A 22,366-nucleotide genomic window follows, 5' to 3' on the forward strand; every position below is an offset into this window, starting at 1 on the left:
CTCCAATGCTTTGGTAAAGGAGTTAAAATTGTGATCACTATTTCCAATATGCTCTCCCACTGAAAGAACTGACACTTGACCAGGTTCATTTCCCAATACCAGATCAAGTACAGCCTCTCCTCTTGTAGGCCAATGTACATATTGTGTCAGGAAACCTTCCAGAACACACCTAACAAACTCCATCCCATCTAAACCCCTTGCTCAAGGGAGATGCCAATCAATGTTTGGGAAATTGCAATGGACTTTTTCAAGCTATTAATCTCCCACCCATAACCAAGATGCCATGCTGCAATAGATAGGTATATTTACAACAATGTAAAATGCTAAACTGAGAGATAATAGAAAGAGGATTCACATGTGGAAAAAATGAAAAATGCATTCTTGGAAGCAAAGTTGGTCAGGCAAACAAACCTCCTATCTGGATAATTTTTCATTCAATCTTTGACCTGTGCTATCTCAACTGATCTTGATGATAAGAACTCAATCATAAAAGACCGATAAATTAACAGAAGTTTTTAGTTTCAATTTTCAATGATGATCCTGTACTCATGACCATGCTGTGTAATGATAGGACTTGCCGTGATACCACCTTCTTTACCCCCAGTAGCTTTAGTGGATCTGAGCAAGTGTAACAATTACCAACATTTAGGGAGGAACTGCCTGCACCAGTTCTTTGAAAGAGCTAACCATTCAGTCCTGCCGAAGGGTCTCGTCCCGAAATATTGACTTTTTTCCATAGATGCTGCCTGGCCTGCTGAGTTCCTCCAGCATTTTCTGTGTGTTGCTTGGATTTCCTGCATCTGTAGATTCTAATGCTTAACCATTCAGTCCTACTTTTGCCTTCCTCTGAACATTCTGTAAATCTTCCCTTTTCCATACAATTAACTTCCCCTCTTAGATTTACTGTCATCTCCAGTTGCTCTATACCATTACAGAATTATAATCAAGTCTAGTGTAACTCAATATCCAAAAAAAACTCATCATATTTCTGCTCCTTAGGCTTAAAGTGCACCCTCTGGTAACCATCCACTCTATCAGGGGAATCAGCTTTTTCTTATTTACTCTATTAAATTGATTTTGAACATTTTTCTAAATCCTTTCCTGCTTAAAAGAGGTTCTCCAGCCTCTGAAATCAGAAGCAACTGAGAAACTCAAAGCTCTGTCCCTGGTAACATTCTTGTAAATCTCCTGAGAATCCTCTTCAGAGCACTGTTATCCAGGCTCAAAGAAATGCAATCATTCTGTGCAGATGACTCTGGCACTTTCACACCATTTATGATTCCTGACACAATAACCTGTGTAGGAAAATTCAAATTGGTCACTGAGCATGCCTTCCTGCTCAGACACACTTTAATGAGAATCCTTCAATTTACACCATGGTTCCCAAGCAGATGGTGCCACAGACAGTGATGCCCAAATAAACTGCCTGTGTAAGGTAGTTAGCCTGAAGAGTGTAAATTTGTAAATTTGCTGAGATTGATCCTGGCTGTTGCTTTAGAATATGTTACACAATCACAAATGCTTTTATATTTATTAAAAAAACAATCAGTACAGTCATGCTGAAATTCTCCAATTTATTTCAGCTTTTAAAATTCTCAGCTGTGGGAGCCCCAAAATGTGGGGTTCAATTTGTTTAGATGACAGGCTGCATTGTTCACTTTCTTTGTTGGTTAACCTCCTCTCCTAGCAGACTCCGGCTCTCGGGAGACTGACTTGCCTCTGAGTTGGGAAGTTGTGGTTTCAAGCTGTCTTTCAGATGAAGTGATAAACCAGGCCTCTACATGGTTGTTTTTGGAAGGAAGGAAGAGTCCCACTGCTTTCCATACAGAGTGCCTGGGGAAATTTTCTCCTGTTTCCTCACTAACATTTATCTCAGTCAACACAGTAAAAAAAGATGATTTGCCCATTTACCCAAACACTCTTTGAGGGAGATTTCCATATGTTGTAATTTACATATGAAAGCAATTCACTGATTGTGATAATCCTTGGAACATATCAATGATTTCAAAGCTGTCATATGTACTACAGAGCTTTTTTTTCTTTCTCTCATTGGGCATAAAGGACATAGGCTTTAAAAATAATGCTCAGGATATGGGTATCACTGGCCAGCACTTACTGACCATCACTTAGACTTTATACAATTGCTTAACTGTTGTGTTTTAATCGGATGTGCAAATATAAAGCAATATTATATAATAAAGTTCCAACCTGCTTATGTCAACACTACTTGGCCTGAGTAAACTTTGTCAATGTAAGAGGTTCTCAACGTTATTGACTAAAGCTAATTGGATGGGGCATGCAGTCAGCATGTCCCTGTGTTTCTTTCATCATGTTTAAATGTCCAGTAGGAAACGTGGTATGCACACCAAGACCTCTATGCAACATGTATTACTGACTGCCAATTAAAACCACCACAGCTAGCTCAAGTCTGACAACACAGACAGGAACAATTAATTTCTATTTGCTATATTGAGGGTGCAAAAATCGGTACAGCATGCAGCAGGATTTTTCAGCACAGCATGTTTATTCCAGCTGATTGAAAGAGCAATCCAATTAATACTTCTCCCCTGCCCTGAAAATGCCTCATTTACCAGTATATATCACTATTCTGCTGCTTGAGTTTTCTCCTGAATCTGCTTTCACCATCCTTTTGGTCAAATCATAAAAACTCACTGTATAAAGTAATTTCGCATGACACCTTTGGGGGTACACATCAGAAGAAAGAGACTAGTAGGGGGCAGGGAAGATGTATAGTTGGCCATGTTCAAATTCCAGGCTGTGCTGATCACCATTGGGTGTGCCATAATGGATTACAGCAGGTGAGGAAAAGCAACCTGGAACCCCACTCTGGGTCAGTGATTGTTGTGCAGCTGTTTGGGATAAACAGAGACAAGGATCCTTGCATCCTTTTCCGCACCCTGTTAGTCTGCGAAGAGGTGGGTGACTGTCCCTCTACTGCAGCTGTCCCTAGGGCTGTGTGCATGGGACAAGGTAAGTCCTCATGGTTGAATAATACAGAAGGAACATCCTTTCAGCTCCTCAAGTTTGTTCTGCTCTACACTGCTCATACTTACATTAAATGCTTCATCATTGAAAACAGCCCATCAGGGCACAGAGCCCAAAGGCAGCGGAAACCCGTGGGACAGGATGCTTAGATAAATCAACAACTTCAGCAGAGGAGAAACAGGAGGGAAATAGAGATGTGCTTTGGGCAATAACACAAGTGTTGCTGAAGCATGACAGAAGCCATGTTACCTACTCACACGTCTCAGTCAGCTCTTCATTCGTCATACCTTAATGGGTCTCTCTGCAGCAAAAACAGTGAATCCACTTGTTTCCTAACCAAATGGCAGGTTTTTGCCTACTTCTTGATCTGTTGTAATAGTAAATTTTCTTTTTGCAAGATTTCCTGAATAATACTGTCATTATTTACCACAGTTTCACCAGGATGTACAATACATCCTCACTTCAAAATTAGGTGATAAATCAGGGTTTGTTTATGCTACAGTACTATATTTTTAGTCTGAAACCCATTGCCTTTTGCAGTGTTATCTTGCCAAAACATTTGAATCAGTTCAGTTTGTGAGGGCTATAAAGGATTGAATACATTCTCTGGAGGACCTGGAGTGAGAGAATACATTAAGGATGTTAATTCTATACAAGAAAACTGGATTAGAGGTCTGGCACCTATGAATAGGACCAATGTTGACGCATTTTTTCAGTTTTAACTAAGCAACGCCTTTGCAATTAATCTATAATTAGCAGAGATTAAAAGAGAAAGCAAAAATGCAAATGACAGGAAATCAGGAATCGAATGAGAAATTTCTGCCTTTTGTCTCTCTTGCTTTTGCCTCGAGCAAAAATTTCTCTGCTGATCTCATCTTCCTGTCCAAAGCTTCCCCAATTCTCTTCACTGCTCCCTCTGGTCCAATTGATCACTCCAAACCATTTTATTGAACACTGCCACCCACGATACCAGCTGTGTTTCTCAAATCCTTTTACACACTCTAGTCTATCATCCTCTCAATTTCTGGCTCCTGTTTATCGGCCAATGGTGCCAGTCATGAATCAGTTAGTTATAATCAGAAGAGTAGTTAAGGATGAGTTACAAATGCAGGCACTGCTAATGACAGCCACATCCTCAAATGAATAAAATAAAATTCCAGGGACTTTAGCACAGAATCTAGGCTGTGAAATCAGCGCAAGCAACAAGGGAGGGTCCTACATCATCTGCGGCACTAATGTCTAGATAGCAATAGTCAGGATGCTTTGAAATCTCATTTCATCAGTTTTAAAACACCTCAGATGTCCCAGGGGTATAAAACCTGTTAATGGATGCTGCCTGAGCTGCTGAGTTCCTTCACCATTTTATGTGTGTTGCTCAAGTAAATGCAAACAACTGTTTGTAAAATGCTCTCTTTCAATAACAAAAGGCAGAAGGTTGGGTTGGGGACAGTGCACCCAAATATTGCTATCCATTTTTGTGCAAGCTAGAAAAGTGGACTAAATACTCTGTTAAATCATCAACATGGTGAAAGGCAATCTTTAGTCTGCCTGAAACTGGTTGGTCTTACATCTGTTACGTACCCGTGGGTATCTTGTGACTGTCACATGACCATGATGTAATTGAGGCTCTGCTGAGCATGATGTAATGGTCTTGTGATGGTGGAGTGATGTCATTTTCCCGCCAGTGAGAGGTCATGTGATGTTTTTTCCCCAACAGGGTATAAAAGGAGAACCCCTCCCTGTGACGCAGCTAAGTTCGTGGCTTAAGTCGTCAGTGATTCTGTTCTGCTGCATATTTGATTTTATGACGCAGTTTTGTTTTAAAAGTGGAGTTTTAATTTCTACCATAAGAATTGTTGTGTTGGCAGTTCTGAAAATCACTGCCAGTTAAAGCTCAGTCGGACAGTGAAGAATTATTGAAGCTCGGGAAGCTGAAGGATTGAGGAAAGTTGATGTTGTTGGCGGTAAAACAGGTTCGACCTTATTTAATCTTCATACAAAGAGTTAGTAATCTGTGTCCGAGATAGCTCCTGCTAAAAGAGCAGAAAGAGTTGGATGCAGAGTTTCGCCAAGGAAAGGTCAGTGCCTTTAAGCCATTTTATTTCCTGCATCATAAATCCTTCGGGCAAGGTACTTCGGCTGGGATCAGCAGTAACGTCATGAAAGAGAATTTATTACTTCAAGCAAAGTCTCTCCTAACTGACTGTAAATCATTTTGGACTTTTTGCAATACTATTTTAAAGAACTGAGTTCGCATTTCTTGCTTTAAGAACTGTTTGAGCTGCCGTATAGCAGCCAACTTCCGGTTAAGTTAGTCGTTTGTTTACTTCGGGATTTTTTAAAATCAGTCTTTAATAAATGTTTTATTTGTTATAAAAAACCTGTCTCAATTATATATTCATTGTTGCTGGATCATAACACACCAAAGCAATATGAGCACTGAGTGGCACAGGTGATCTGTGAATAGAATACATTGATGTGAAGACACCACGTAAAGAGGGATGCATTATGATTGCACTGGATTTCTTGCATATGTACATTTGTATGAATGAAGTTCATTTCTGAAATAAAGAAAGCGGAAGATAGCAAAACAAGTAAAAGAAACCTTGTCAGCATTAGTAAAATGTTATGACCTTTGTTGAGAGGTAACATTCTGTCTTATAATGGGAATTCATATAACTAGTTTCACAATACCTTCAGCTACATTGTAAGGAATAGAGCTTCACTCGTGTGTTTAAATATACAGATATTGAGGTTAGCACACTGTTATCTTGCTTAGCATTACCCTGTAGAGAGCTGACTTGTTACAGCACTTGTGTTCCTCCAGTACAAACAATTATAAACCACTTTTGTGCATTGTCGGGCTGGAATCCTCATGGGAGTTCCTGCCATCTGCTGCCATGCCTCCAGCAATGGCTCAGAGTGGAAAGGACTGGTTCTAGGCAGGCTGGCATGACTGGTGCCTCTGCTCCATGATGCTTCCTGGTGGGCCAGTGCTGCGGACTGCCATTGCCTCTCCTTGCTGTGTGCACAATGTGATTGCTCTCTGGTAACAAGCGCCCTAGGGTGGGAAGTCCGACTGCAAACTAATGAAGAGGTAGAGAGACACCATCTTCTATCACATACAACAGGGGGTGATGGGAGAAATGGTAGCATCTGGATATGTTAACATATGGAGCAGATTCTGCCAGTCCCTAATGAGGGTTCACATTGCCCAGGGTTAAACGCTGTGCACTATATGTAATGCTGAGTGGCTGCATGGCCTGTCCAAAACCACACCTGAGAGGCACCCATTGCTGATGGACTGTAAGGTTCCAGAGAAAAGGAGGGCAGGGCCACGTCTAGTTACTATCCCCATGAATATCAGTGTCTGGCTCAGTTCTGGTGGGTATAACAGTTGGGAGTTTATGGCTGCATTTGGGAGTATCATGCTCAGTTTTGGTTGCCCTTCTATAGGAAAGATGTTATTAACTGGACAGAATGCAGAAAATATTTACAAGGATATGTCCAGGAATGGAGGGACTGAGTTACTGGAAGAGGTTGAGAGAGAATAGACTGCCAGAGAAAGTGGCTGAGGGAGGTACTATTAGAACTTTTAAAAGACAGTTGAATGAGCACATGGACAGGAAAAGTTTGGAAGGGTTAAACACTAGCAAATGGGACTAGCTTGGATGGGGAATCTTGGTCAACATGGATCAATTGGGCAAAGGTAAAAACAATCTAAAATATACAGGCCTCCAAACAGCAGCCAGCATGTGGGGTAGAAATTACAATGGGAGTAGAAAAGGCAATTATCATGGGGATTTCAATATGCAAGTAGATTGGGAAAATTAGGTTGGTGCTGGACCCTAAGTGGAGGAATTTGCAGAATGGCTATGACATAGCTTTTTAGAGCAGCTTATGGTTGAGGCCACTAAGGAAAAAGAAATTTTGGATTGGCTGCCGTGCAATGAACCTGATTTGATTAGGGAGCTTAAAGTAAAAGAACTCTTAGGAGGCAGTACTCATAATGTGATAGAATTAATCCTGCAGCTTGAGAGAGAGAAGCTAAAATCAGATATCTCAGTATTACAATGCAGTAAAGGGAATTATAGAGGCATGAGAGAGGAGCTGGCCAAAGTTGATTGGAAGCGGACATAAGCAAGAATGACAGCAATGGCTGGAGTTTCTGGAAACAATTCAGAATGCACAGGATAGATCTCAAAGAAGAAGCTACTCTAAAGGGAGGATGAAGTAACTGCAGCTACAAGGGAAGTCAAATCAGTATAAAAGCAAAAGAGAGAGCATATAATATACAAACGTTTGTAGTAAAAAGTAGTGCAGAGTTTGAGGATTGGAAAGCTTTTAAAAATCAGAAGAAGCCAACTAAAAAGCCATTAGGATATAAAAGGTGAATTATGAAGTTTTGCTGGTCAATAATATGAAAGAGGATACCAAAAGTTTTCTCAGATATATACAGAGTAAGAGAGAGGAGAGAGTAGATATCAGACTGCTGATATCAGATATCATGGTAACGGGAGCAGAGAAATGGCAAGAACCTACTAAGAACTTTGTGTCCATTGACAATGTGAAGACACCAGTAGTTTGCCTGAAATTCCAGGGTTTCGGAGGGGATGAAGTGAGTGTAATTGCTATTATAAAGGAGAAGGTGCTTGGGAAGCCAAAAGGTCTGAAGGTGGATAAGTCACCTGTTCCAAATTGACTACACCCCAGGGTTCTGAAAAGGGTAGCTGAAGAGATTATGGAGGCACTTGTAATAATCTTTCAAGAATCACTAGATCCTGAAACAGTTCCAGAGGACTGGAAAATTACAAATGTCACTCCATTCTTTTAACAGGGGGAGGGGGGGAAGAAGAAGCAGAAAACAGGAAAGTATAGGCCAATTAGCCTGACTTCAGTGATTGGGAAGATGTTGGAGTTGATTATTAAGGATGAGGTTTTGGGAAGTCAGCATGGTTTCTTAAGGGAAAATCTTACCTGACAAATCAGTCTCTGAGGAAATAACAGGCAGGATAGACAAAGGAGAGTCAGTGGATGTTGCTTACTTGACATTCAGCAGGCCTTTGACAAGGTGCAGCACATGAGGCTGCTTAACAAGATAAGAGCCCATGGTATTACAGAAATGATACTAACATAGAAAGTTGGCTGATTAGTAAGAGGTAAAGAGTGGAATTAAAAGTGGGGGGGGGGGGGAGCTGATGACCAGGGATGTTCTGCAAGGGCCAGTGTTGGGACCACTTCTTTTCAAGTTATATGTAAATGATTTGAACAATGGAATTGTTGGCTTTGTGGCTAAGTTTGCAGATGATACAAAGACAGGTGGAAGGGCAGGTAGTGTTGAGGAAGCAGGAGTCTGCAAAAGGACTTTGATAGATAAGGAGAATGGGCAAAGAAGTAGCAGATGGAATATCGTGTTGCAAAGTGTATGGTCATGCACTTTGATAGAAGGAATAAAGGAATATGTTCAGAAATTCAGAAATCAGAGGTGAAAGGCAGTTTGGGAGTCCTTGTGCAGGATTCCCTAAAGGTTAACTTGCAGGTTGAGTTGGTGCCAAGGAAAACAAATGCAATGTTAACATTCATTTCAAGAGGACTATGATGTAATGCTGAGGATTTATAAGGCATTAGTCTGACCACACTTGGAGTACTATGAGAAGTTTTGGGCCCCTTATTCAATAAATGATGTGCTGGCATTGGAGAGAGACCAGAGGAGGTTTGTGAGTATGATCCCGAAAATGAAAGGGTTAATGTATAAGGAACATTTGATGGCTCTGGTCTTGTACTCACCAGTGCTTAGAAGAATGACGAAGCATCTCAGTGAAACACATCAAATATTGGAAGTCCTGGATAAAGTGACTGTGGCAAGGATGCTTTCTATAGTGGGGGAGTCTAGGACCAGAGGGCACAGCCTCAGAATACAAGGACAACAGAGATGAGGAGGAATTTCTTTAGCCAGAGGGTGGTGAATCTGTTGAATTAATTGCCACAGGAAGCTGTGAAGGGCAAGTCACTGGGTATATTTAAAGCAGATATTGATAGTAAGGGTAAAGATTATGGGGAGAAGCAAGGAGATTGGGGTCAAGAGGCAGAATAAATCAGCCATAATGGAATGGCTGAGCAGACTCGATGAGCTGATCTGCCTAATTCTGCTCCTATATCTTACTGTTGTATTATAGGGAATGATTATATATAATTGATGCATATACTGGGTACAAAAGGAGCTTAGTTATATTTGTAGTTTTATTATTTATATGAAGTCCTCTCCCTTGACTTTAATGAACGTGGACATAATATATTTCTATATTCCACTTTTCCCTCTGATTGCTGTTCAAAAGAATACCCTCATTGACAGTTTTATTTTGATTTTTATTTTCTTTCAGCTTTACAATACAGAACCTATAAAATAGCATTGAACCCATCAGACAAGCCAGGAGAGCAAAGAGCTGAATTTCACTGCCTGCTTTCCCTCCATACCCCTACTGCTTTTATTCCTTCAGGTAATTATTAAATTCCCTTGGAAAAGTTAAAATTGAATCTGCTTCCACTACATCTGTCAGGCAGTGCACTTAAGATCACAACAGCTCAATGTAACAGCAGTCTCCTCAAATCTCACTTCTCAGGATGTTTAATTCAATTAAAAAAACATGCATGAGTTATGTGGATAATACACACTAATATATTCTAAACATCTGGCTGTACAATATATTCCAATCACTGTACATGATATATGTGCTTCACTTTAAATGTTGCATTTATTTATTGGAATGGTTTTTTGATTAAGAAAAAAAAATCACAGCTTTCATTTGCTTGGTATCTCCATAAACTATGAATGACAAAACACTAAAAATAGTGACCTAATGAGACACAAGATCCTTTCATAATATTCTTCATCTGACGGGGTAGAATGATAAACATTCCTAGTATTTATGAACAATGATTGATAATTAAGTCTCATGTTCTTGCAGCAGAGAACAAGGAGCTTATTACAAATAACCCTATCCGAATTAGTGTGCAAATATTCTATGTTTTGCTTCTCTTTCTGTTCTATTATCATCTGCTTTTTATATCCTTACTTTTCTCATCATCATTCTGTCCTTCTCACGTTCCCTTTATTCTTTTCTTCCCCACTACTTATTCCCCTAGCTTTTAAATGGTTAATCACCAACATCTTACATTTCTGGTGAAAGCTCCTCACTTTGTTACTCCACACTTCCCACTTGATCTGAACCTTTACTGCTTTTCAGTTTCAGTGTTGTGTAACTGTTGATCCAGTAGTTCATCCTGTCTCATTTATTTACTACAACATAGGGGGCAGCCATTTAGATAATTGGATCTATCTGATTTCTCAGCAGACCAATTAATCAGTCCCATCCCCTCTCCCCTTATATCCTTGGACCAATGCAACTTATCCTCTTTTGCATTCCATCAACTTTCCTTTGATTCTTTAGCCATACACTGATGGTAATTTGAAGAAGATAGATAACCTAGAAGCATATCTTTCAGGATGAGCTCTGAGGACACCAGAGCACCCAGAGGAAACCAGGGAGAATGTGCAAACTACACATATGCTATGCCAGAGATCATAATTGAATTTTGAAGCTGAAGCTGAAAGGCAGTGACTCTGACTGACGTGCCACTGTGCCATGTTTCTTTAGGAGAATACAGCTGGTCAGTTGTGGCTGTGACTGAAACCAAGAGCACTGCTGGGGGGAGTGGATTATATCCGCACATCAACCTCTTGTACCCCACATCTTGCAACGGTCACCACAACGATCTTAAGTGAGACGGTCGTGTACAATCCAAACCACCAGCAATTGACGTAGTGAAAGAATCAGATGGGTACTCACGCTTGGAATGCTTGTCACACAGTGCTGAGGCCCGCATGTCACACAGTCGGATTGTTCCTTTACTGCTGCTGTACACAAACATGTTACAGTGATGCGGGTGGAATTCTGCTGCTGTTATCACCTCTGTTAACTCCTCCATGTTGGCAGGCTTTATATCTACAATGTCTGAAAAGCTATGGATTAAGGCAGCAACAAGACTAAAGTAAAATGTCAGATTTCCAAGTACAATGTTACATTCTACCCCTGTACTCTGGATACACTCGTACACTAATAGATTCTTAGAGCAATGGAAGGTGGCGGTCAGTAACTCTAAACCTCCTTCCGTCACTGAGCCAGTGATATTAAACCTGATTCTGATTCTGACACTACTTCTGATGTGCCTCTTAACTGGAAAGCTGGGAAAGATGCCCTGTGATTCTATTCAAAGCTATTTTCACAGAAACATAATTTTAACAAAGGCACAGTCCTCCTCATACTCTCTTTCTATTCATGGCTCTTCAGTAGCTTTGGAATTTTCCTTAGAGGTTCTCCATTTAAACTTCTGTCAGCAATGGCCCTACCACTTGTTGTCTAGCATGTCAATCCTCATAGTATACCAACCTCCCTAAGCCAGAGGAAAGGTGGATGGACTATTTGGTTGAATAAACTAGTTTCCCAAGCTTTATTCTATCGGAATTTGAATCATATTTATTATCACTAAATTATATGATGTGAAATTTGTTTTGAGACAGCAGTACAGAGTAATGACATAAAATTACAATACATGGTGCAAAATTAGTGCAAAAAACAATTCAAAAATCTGATAGCAGAGAGGTAAGAAGCTGTTTCTGAATTGTTGAATAAGGGTTTTCATATGTCTCCTCCCTGATGTTAGTTATGAGAAGAGAGCATGAACCAAATGGTAAGGGCCCTTAGTGATGGATGCAAATATCTGTGGCACTGCCTCTTGGAGATGTCCTCGATGGTGGGAAGGAATGTGCCCGTAATGGACTGAGTCTATAACCTACTGCACCCTATTGTGATCCTGTGCATTGGAGACTACACACCAGGCTATGAGGCAACCAGTCAAAATGTTCTCTATTGTACATCTATAGAAATTTATAAGAAGCTTTAGTGACATACCAAATCTCTTCAGTCTTCTAACAAAGTAAAACTGTTGGCATACTTTCTTCACGTTTGCATCAGCGTGCTGGGTGCAGAGTAGATCCTCTGAGATACTGGTGACCAGGATCTTGAAGCTGCTCATCTTTTCCACAGCTGGCCCCTCAATGAGTATTGATGAGTGTTTTCCTGACTTCCCCTTCCTGCAGTCTAGGATCAATTCCTTGGTCTCACTGACACTGAGAGCAAGGTTGTTGATGTACCATTCAACCAGCCAATCTACCTCATCTTTGCCATCTGCGATTCGATCAGCAACGGAAGTGTCATTGGTGAATTCACAGGTGGCATTTGAGCTTTGTTTAGCTACAGTCATGAGTATAGAGAGTGGAGCAGTGAGCTAAGCACGTATCCTTGAGGCATGTTCCTTGTTGACTGTCAACAAGGATGAGGTGTTATTACTGATCCCCACTGACTGTTACCTCCCAATTAGGAAGTTGAAAATCCATTTGCAGAGGGAGATACAGAGGCACAATGGATGATGGTTTTGAATGTGGAGTTGTAACTGATAGACACCAAGCCAGTTTTCTGAGTGCTTCAAAGCAGAGTGGAGAGCCAGTGAAGTTTCAAGACCAATTACAAAATGATAGCATTCAAGCTGTTTGTTTAATGAATGTCTATTTCTAACGTCAGTATTTTAACACAGTGACTACACTGTAAAAGCACTAAATTTACTGTGAAGAATTGTAACATTCCCAGTGTGGAAAGTGTAATAGAAATTAGAGTCTGCTTCTCTCTCTCACGGGGGGGGGGGGGGGGTCATCTGTACACTTACCAGTGTCTCTCAGTCCCTCTCTCCCTCAGAAGGACATTTCTACACTCACCGGGATCTTCCAGTCACTCTCTCTCCAGTGACTAGAATATAAAAGCAAGGACGTAATGTCGAGACATTGTAAAGTACTGGTGAGGCCTTACCTGGTGCTGTGAGCACTTTTGGGTCCCTTATCTAAAAAAGGATACACTGACATTCAAAGCAGGTTCACAAACATGATTTCAGGATTGAAAGGTTTGTCATATGAGGAGCGTTAGATGGCTTTGGGCCTCTACTCACTAAAATTCAGAAGGATGGTGGGGGGTGGACCTCATTGAAATCTATCAAATGTTGAAAGGCCTTGATAGAATAGATACAAACACGAGGAAATCTGCAGATGCTGGAAATTCAAACAACAACACACACAAAATGCTGGTGGAACACAGCAGGCCAGGCAGCATTTATAGGGAGAATCGCTGTCGACGTTTCGAGACCCTTCGTCAGGACTAACCGAAAGGAAAGATAGTAAGAGATTTGAAAGTAGTGGGGGGAGGGGGAAATGCGAAATGATAGGAGAAGACCAGAGGGGGTGGGATGAAGCTAAGAGCTGGAAAGGTGATTGGCGAAAGTGATACAGAGCTGGAGAAGGGAAAGGATCATAGGACGGGAGGCCTCAGGAGAAAGAAAGGAGGTGGGGGGAACACCAGAGGGAGATGGAGAACAGGCAAATGACTAAATATGTCAGGGATGGGGTAAGAAGGGGAGGAGGGGCATTAACAGAAGTTAGAGAAGTCAATGTTCATGCCATCAGGTTGGAGGCTACCCAGCCGGTATATAAGGTGTTGTTCCTCCAGCCTGAGTTTGGATTCATTTTGACAATAGAGGAGGCCATGGATAGACACATCAGAATGGGAATGGGACGTGGAATTAAAATGTGTGGCCACTGGGAGATCCTGCTTTCTCTGGCGAGCCGAGCGTAGGTGTTCAGCGAAACGGTCTCCCAGTTTGCGTCGGGTCTCACCAATATATAAAAGGCCACACCGGGAGCACCGGACGCTGTATACCACACCAGCCGACTCACAGGTGAAGTGTCGCCTCACCTGAAAGGACTGTCTGGGGCCCTGAATGGTGGTGAGGGAAGAAGTGTAAGAGCAGGTGTAGCACTTGTTCCATTTACAAGGATAAGTGCCAGGAGGGAGATCGGTGGGAAGAGATGGGGGGGGGCGAGTGGACAAGGGAGTCGCGTAGGGAGCGATCCCTGCAAAAAGCAGGAAGTGGGGGGAAGGAAAAAATGTGCTTGGTAGTGGGATCCCGTTGGAGGTGGCGGAAGTTACGGGGAATTATACGTTGGACCTGGAGGCTGGTGGGGTGGTAGGTAAGGACAAGGGGAACCCTACCCCGAGTGGGGTGGCGGGCGCATGGGGTGAGGGCAGATGTGCGGGAAATGGGAGAGATGCGTTTGAGAGCAGAGTTGATGGTGGACGAAGGGAAGCCCCTTTGTTTAAAAAAGGAGGACATCTCCTTCGTCCTGGAATGAAAAGCCTCATCCTGAGGGCAGATGCGGCGGAGACGGAGGAGTTGTGAGAAGGGGATAGCATTTTTGCAAGAGACAGGGTGGGAAGAGGAATAGTCAGGTAGCTGTGAGAGTCTGTAGGCTTATAGTAGATATCAGTAGATAGGCCATCTCCAGAGATGAAGACAGAAAGGTCAAGAAAGGGGAGGGAGGTGTCGGAAATGGACCAGGTAAATTTGAGGGCAGGGTGAAAGTTGGAGGCAAAGTTAATGAAGTCGACGAGCTCAGCATGCGTGCAGGAGGCAGCGCCAATGCAGTCGTCGATGTAGCGAAGGAAAAGAGGGGGATGGATACCCGTATAGACTTGGAACATGGACTGTTCCACAAAGCCAACAAAAAGGCAGACATAACTGGGACCCATACGGGTGCCCATGGCTACACTCTTGGTTTGGAGGAAGTGGGATCCCCATATCCCTTCATACCTGTTCTCCATCTCCCTCTGGTGTTCCCCCCACCTCCTTTCTTTCTCCTGAGGCCTCCCGTCCCATGATCCTTTCCCTTCCGCAGCTCTGTATCACTTTCGCCAATCACCTTTCCAGCTCTTAGCTTCATCCCACCCCTTCCGGTCTTCTCCTATCATTTCGCATTTCCCCCTCCCCCCACTACTTTCAAATCTCTTACTATCTTTCCTTTCGGTTAGTCCTGACAAAGGGTCTCGGCCCGAAACGTCAACAGCGCGTCTCCCTATAGATGCTGCCTGGCCTGCTGTGTTCCACCGGCATTTTGTGTGTGTTGTTGATAGAATAGATGTTACCTATGGTGGGAGAGTCTACGACCAGAGGACACAGCCTCAGAATGGAGGGATGTCCTTTTAGAATGGAAGAAGAAGAAAACCCTTAACTTGAAGTGCAGTAATCGGGATGCTGTCGTGACGGCATTTTTTTTTAGTAGGCTTTCTTGTTTTTACGAGGCCGAGTTGCTAGCTTGACGCTCAACCCAGCATGGGTTGAGGCAGGAACTCAGCATGGATGGAAATTGTGCAAGGAACCTGGCTGGATTCGACCTTGGGAGCCTTCACTCCAAAGTCCAGCGCTGATGCCACTACACCACCAGCCGGCTTTAGAATGGAGATGAGGAGGAATTTCTTTAGCCAGAGAGTGACGAATCTGTGGAATACATTGCCGTAGGCAGCTATGGAGGCCAAGTCATTGGGTATATATAAGGCAGAGACTGATAGATTCTTGATTAGTCAAGGTATGAAGGGATATGGGGATAAGTCAGGAGACTGGGGCTGAGAGGGAAAGGGATCAGCCATGATGGAGTAGCTGAATATTTTATGGTCTTATGTGCAGAGCAGATACCATACCAAACTGTTATGTATCCAGACAGAATAGTTTCTATGGTACATCCAAAAAAGTGGTAAGAGTTGACAGGGACATGCTAAATTTCTTTAGCCTCCTGAGGAAATAGAGGCACTTGAGAGCTTTCTTGGCTGTGTCATCAACATGGTTGGACCAGGAAAGGTTATTGGCAATGTTCACACCTGGAAACATGAAGCTCTCAACCCTTTAAACCTCAACACCTTTGATATAGACAAGAGCATGTGCACCACCCCCATTTCTGAAGTCAACAGCCAGTTCTTTCGTTGACATTGAGGGAAAGGTTGTTGTCAGAACACCATGTCACTAAGCTCTCTATATCCTTACTGTACTCTGATCCACTAGTAGTGTGTGGCCCACTACAGTGGTATCATTTGCAATCTGCAACATGTACATTTTTGGGATGTGGGAGGAAACTTGAGCACCAAAGAGATAGTCACAAGGAGAAAGTATAAAATTCACATGAACAGCATCCAATATCAGGATCAAAGTCAGAGTGCTGGTGCAGTGAGGCAACAGCTCTACAGCCTGTGCCATTGGCTTTGGCAAGGTGGTACACACTGAAGATGGAATGCTGGGTGATCAATGTTAGTGCAGTTGCAGGTATGAGGCTAAATGGCAGAACCTGCATGAAAATTTGCCATTAGACTAGAGAATCCTAAATGGAGAGATAATGGAGATTACTGTGCCTCTGTCAAAATGATGTTCTTTCCAAGCAAGCAAAAATAGCTGCAAATAGAAGTGATGGTAACTTCTCTGCTGTTTCACTCCAAGTAGAGAGCTATAATCCATATATTCAAATCAAGTTTAAGGGAGATCATGTCCTGATCTATACCTACTGCAGTTCTGAGTTCTGCAAGTTCCTTGTGATGAGGAAGTAGTGATTCAATTACTCTTCATACTGGGTCTGAAAAGACTAGTGCCAGATAGAACGTAACCAGTTGTCAAGGGATCAGCATCAATAATTGCCCATAACAACCAGAGGCTGTCACTGACTTGAATTAGACCTTCATACCACACTGGGTCAGCATAGTAAGGGGTTGTATGGATAAGTCACCACCTCTTTTCACCCAAATGCCTCTCTTTCCCTTTGGAAAGTTTTCACTTCCATTTTGTAAAAAAGGTTTTTGTTAAAAAAAAATATTTACTTTTAACTTATATTAAATTATCTACAAATTTCTCATATTAAAATGTGACTATCCTTGTCCAGGATGCTCTCCAGCACCTGGCGTGCCCAAACTTTCTGAAAAGCCTCCCAAGAGCCAGTAAACATGGAGTCAGGATTTCAAGAGTTATAGAATTCTGTAATATATCAGATATTAATTCAAACAAGAACCAGCTTTCAGTTCTTAATGTAAATTACAAGCAGTAACCGAACTGAAATTAAAAGGGCAGCCTTGTAAGTAAACAACAGTCTACGACACACAGACTACTAGCCCATGGCAGGAGGCTGAATGCACAAAGAGATATGGTTTGAAAAGTATAGTGATCAGTTGTATGGTGTTGGGGATAGAGAAGGGAGTTAGGAGTCAGATTAGGGTTTGGAGCCAGGGATCTGGAGGAATCAGACATCAGGCCTCCGCTCTGTGTTCAAAGTCCATCGATGTGGTAAAGTGATGAAAGAGAATCAGAGTCCAGGCCTTCACTCTGTGCTTGAAAGCCAGAGATGTGGATGGGTGATGAAGGACATTGTGGATGTCAGGCTGGGAGAAGTCGGTGGGTCTGAGGTCGGATATCCGTGCAAAAAAAGGCACGAGGACCAGTCAATCGACGAGCCTAGAGTTTGGGGTTCTGTCATCGCCTAGACTGGCATCTATACTGAAGATTGAAGCCCGAAGGTCAATAGGATTAAAAGTCTGGAGGGTGTGTGTGTGTGTGTGTGTGTGTGTGTGTGTGTGTGTGTGTGTGTGTGTGTGTGTGTGTGTGTGTGTGTGTGTGTGTGTGTGTGTGTGTGTGTGTGTGTGTGTGTGTGTGTGTGTGTGTTTCTGTGGGTGAGTGTGTGTGTGGGTGAGAGTGAGTGTGTGTGTGTGAGTGAGTGAGTGTGTGTGTGTGTGTCTGTCTGTGTGTGTGTGTGTGTGTGTGTGTTTCTGTGGGTGAGTGTGTGCATGTGTGTGTGTGTGTGTGTGTGTGTGTGTGTGTGTGTGTGTCTGTCTGTCTGTCTGTGTGTGTGTGAGTGTGTAAGGGAGTTGTTTTATTGCTTGTTGTGTTCTGTGTTGTTCTGCCAAGCATTATGGGCAGACTATGTTGGCACTGGAATATGAGGAGTCACTTGCAGGAGCCCCAGCGCATCCTTAGTTGTGTTGGTGTTAATGCAATACAATGTTGCATTTCACAGTACGTTTCAAAACAGGTTGATGAAGAGGTCCCCCAACCAACTCTCCCACCACTCCATGAAACTTCTCCTGCCAAACAACCCCTCCTGCCAAAAGGTCAGTACTATATGACTTAAGTGCAACCAGAACTTGAGAAATAGCCCCTTCAAATACTCAAAGAGGGGCTGCAACCTCAGTATGAAGGATACTGAAACTTCGGTTTGTGATCTCCAGATGCCAAAGGTTTATTCTCAAGTCATCGGCCGACATGTAGGTCTCATAGTCGCTGTTAACCGAAATGGAGTTGATGTGATACGTGTGAGCATTGGCAAACACTCTTCTTGGACTGGCCTCCACCATTAGATCCATGGGTCTCAGCACTGGCACCTGGGGATGAGAACACACAGCACTTGAGCATCAAGCTGCAAGAGTTCAGCAGAACAATAAGTCAAACAGCACTTCACATCATGGTCCCAATGACTCTCCAGCCTCAAGATCGTGAACTCCTCCAAAAAGAAGTAGGTGAATTCAAACTCTCAAGTGGCAGGAACCGATGTCACATGTCAAGGTAAAAAGTGCAAGTTTCTGGTTATTATCTATTCACAAAAACTTGTTTCTCTTGTACCAAAGACAAAGTGTTCATTGATAGTTAAAAAGAGGCCTTTCAATCCAATTCACCCAAGTTGACCACTGTATTACCTAAACTGACACTTCACTTCAAAGTTCAAAGCTCATTACCGAAGTACAAACACGAGGAAATCTGCAGATGCTGGAAATTCAAACAACAACACACACAAAATGCTGGTGGAACACAGCAGGCTAGGCAGCATCTATAGGGAGAAGCGCTGTCGACGTTTTGGGCCGAGACCCTTCGTCAGGACTAACCGAAAGGAAAGATAGTAAAAGATTTGAAAGTAGTGGGGGGAGGGGGAAATGTGAAATGACAGAAGACCGGAGGGGGTGGGATGAAGCTAAGAGCTGGAAAGGTGATTGGCAAAAGTGATACAGAGCTGGAGAAGGGAAAGGATCATGGGACGGGAGGCCTCAGGAGAAAGAAGGGGGGGGAGCACCAGGGGGAAATGGAGAACTGGCAAACAACTAAATATGTCAGGGATGGGGTAAGAAGGGGAGGAGGGGCATTAACGGAAGTTAGAGAAGTCAATGTTCATGCCATCAGGTTGGAGGCTACCCAGCGGTATATAAGGTGATGTTCCTCCAACCTGAGTTTGGATTCATTTTGACAATAGAGGAGGCCATGGGTAGACATATCAGAATGGGAATGGGACATGGAATTAAAATGTGTGGCCACTGAGAGATCCTGCTTTTTCTGGTGGACCGAGCGTAGGTGTTCCACGAAACGGTCTCCCAGTCTGCGTCGGGTCTCACCAATATATAAAAGGCCACACCGGGAGCACCGGATGCAGTATACCACACCAGCCGACTCACAGGTGAAGTGTCGCCTCACCTGGAAGGACTGTCTGGGGCCCTGAAGGGTTGTGAGGGAGGAAGTGTAAGGGCAGGTGTTGCACTTGTTCCGTTTAAAAGGATAAGTGCCAGGAGGGAGATCGGTGGGAAGGAATGAAGGGGGATGAGTGGACAAGGGAGTTGCGTAGGGAGTGATCCCTGCGAATAGCAGAAAGAGTGGGGGAGGGAGAAATGTGTTTGGTAGTGGGATCCCGTTGGAGATGGCGGAAGTTATGGAGAATTATATGTTGGGCCTGGAGGCTTGTGGGGTGGTAGGTAAGGACAAGGGGAACACTATCCCGAATGGGGTGGCGGGTGGATGGGGTGAGGGCAGATGTGCGGGAAATGGGAGAGATGTGTTTGAAAAGGGCATGATGGCATGAACATTAACTTCTCTAACTTCCGTTAATGCCCCTCCTCCCCTTCTTACCCCATCCCTGACATATTTAGTTGTTTGCCTGTTCTCCATCTCCCTCTGGTGCTCCCCCCCCTTTCTTTCTCCTGAGGCCTCCCGTCCCATGATCCTTTCCCTTCTCCAGCTCTGTATCACTTTCGCCAATCACCTTTCCAGCTCTTAGCTTCATCCCACCCCCTCCGGTCTTCTCCTATCATTTCGCATTTCTCCCTCCCCCCACTACTTTCAAATCTCTTACTATCTTTCCTTTCGGTTAGTCCTGACGAAGGGTCTCGGTCCGAAACGTCGACAGCGCTTCTCCCTATAGATGCTGCCTGGCCTGCTGCGTTCCACCAGCATTTTGTGTGTGTTGTTATCTAAGTACATATATGTCATGACATACAACCCTGAGATTCATTTTCTTGCAGGCATTCACAGTAAATACAAGAAACACAATAGAATTAAAGAATGACTGCACTCAACAGGATGGACAAACCACCAATGTGCAAAAGACAAAAAACTGTGCAAGTACAAAAAGAAAGGAAAAAAAACATCCTTCTAAATAATTCCTATCCATGTAGCTGTTCAAATGTCTTCTTAACATTGTAATTGTGTCTGCCTCTGTCAGTTTTTCCTGTATGGCCACTATTCCTGGTATGAAAAAGTATCCCCACAGGTTCCCTTTAAAATTTCTTCTCTCACCTTAAACCTAAGTCCTCTAGTTTTAGACTCCCTTATCCTGGAAAAGATTTGAAATCCTCTACATTATTAAACCCCCTCATGATTTTATAAAACTCTATAATCCAAGGTATTTTCTGTTTTACAACAGCTACAGAGCCCTGCCATTCACTGTCTTGCCCTGCTTTAACTTACCAAAATATATCACTTCACACTTGTCCAAGTTAAATTCCATCTGACATACCTTTGCCCACTTTCCCAGTTGATCTAGATTCTGTTCTAACCCCAATCTTTTTCACTTAACCAACTTTACAGAACAAGCCCACAGAATCAACCCAATATTATTTTACAAGCAGGGAGGAAAAATACTATATGATCTGTCAGGTACTCCTCCTGAAATCTGACCACATCTTTAAAAGCACTTCAGTCCTCAAGAGTATTTTACAAGGTAAACTTAAAGGCAACACTAACTATTAGGGGAAAAAAGGAAAAACCTCTTCATGCTTTCATCTGACAGGTTAGACATTACCCTTTCCCTCCTTTCCCTACATCAGGAACACATTCCCTCCTTGTTCACTTTCAGTAACTTTATATGTTACAGAAATCATCAAGCAATTTCTTTTTAGCTTATCTCTTAACCAAAGTAATAAAATTAAGCGAGGGAAGGAATGAGGGGGAGAGAGAGAGAGAGAGAGGGAAGGAATGAGGGAGAGAGGTTGATCATCCACTGAATCTTACAGCCACTGTGTTGGCACCAGCTCTTCAAAATTCTTCTCTAAAATTTCCAAATTGAGCGGCATGCAAAAGTTTGGCACCCCTGGTCAAAATTTCTGTCACTGAATAGCTGAGCGAGTAAAAGATGACCTAATTTCCAAAAGGCATAAAGTTAAAGATGACACATTTCTTTAATATTTTAAACAAGATTACTTTTTTATTTCCATTTTATACAATTTCAAAATAACAAAAAAGGAAAAGGGCCTGAAGCAAAAGTTTGGGCACCCTGCATGGTCAGTACTTAGTAACACCCCCTTTGGCAAGTATCACAGCTTGTAAATTCTTTCTGTAGCCAGCTAAGAGTCTTTTGATTATTGTTTGGGGGATTTCCGCCTATTCTTCCTTGCAAAAGGCTTCTAGTTCTGTGAGATTCTTGGGCTGTCTTGCAGGCACTGCTCTTTTGAGGTATATCCACAGATTTTCGATGATGTTTAGGTCGGGGGACTGTGAGGGCCATGGCAAAACCTTCAGTTCGCGCCTCTTGAGGTAGTCCATTGTGGATTTTGAGGTGTGTTTGGGATCATTATCCTGCTGTAGAAGCCATCCACTTTTCATCTTCAGCTTTTTTTTTACAGATGGTATGATGTTTGCTTCCAGAATTTGCTGGTATTTAATTGAATTCATTCTTCCTCTACCAGTGAAATGTTCCCCTTTGTGCCACTGGCTGCAACACAAGCCCAAAGCATGATCGATCCACCCCCATGCTTAACAGTTGGAGAGATGTCCTTTTCATGAAATTCTGCACCCTTTTTTCTCCAAACATCCCTTTGCTCATTGCAGCCAAAAAGTTCTATTTTAACTTCATCAGTCCACAGGACTTGTTTCCAAAATGCATCAGGCATATTTAGATGTTCCTTTCCAAACTTCTGATGCTGAATTTTGTGGTGAGGACGCAGGAAAGGTTTTCTTCTGATGACTGTTCCATGAAGTACTGTTCCACAATAGAACAGCACACCACCACTCCAGAGTCTGCTAAATCTTCCAGAAGGTCTTTTGCAGTCAAACAGGGGTTTTGATTTGCCTTTCTAGCAATCCTACAAGCAGTTCTCTCGGAAAGTTTTCTTGGTCTTCCAGACCTCAACTTGACCTC

At 42.8% G+C, this 22,366-nt stretch overlaps 1 protein-coding gene across 6 annotated transcripts in view; it reads right to left on the minus strand.

Annotated features, from left to right (window-relative positions):
- The window catches only part of LOC140739522 (serine/threonine-protein phosphatase 2A 55 kDa regulatory subunit B beta isoform), an 846,310-nt gene that overhangs the window by 105,241 nt on the left and 718,703 nt on the right, over positions 1-22,366 (minus strand). For all 6 annotated transcript variants that reach the window (XM_073067905.1, XM_073067904.1, XM_073067910.1 and 3 more), the window contains 2 exons: positions 18,176-18,353; positions 10,854-11,018 (listed from right to left, as the gene is read on the minus strand). In XM_073067905.1, coding sequence (XP_072924006.1) covers positions 10,854-11,018; positions 18,176-18,353 — 343 coding nt within the window. The remainder of the gene's footprint in view (positions 1-10,853; positions 11,019-18,175; positions 18,354-22,366) is intronic.

The sequence above is a fragment of the Hemitrygon akajei genome, chromosome 15, assembly GCF_048418815.1.
Source record: "Hemitrygon akajei chromosome 15, sHemAka1.3, whole genome shotgun sequence".
NCBI lineage: Eukaryota > Metazoa > Chordata > Chondrichthyes > Myliobatiformes > Dasyatidae > Hemitrygon > Hemitrygon akajei.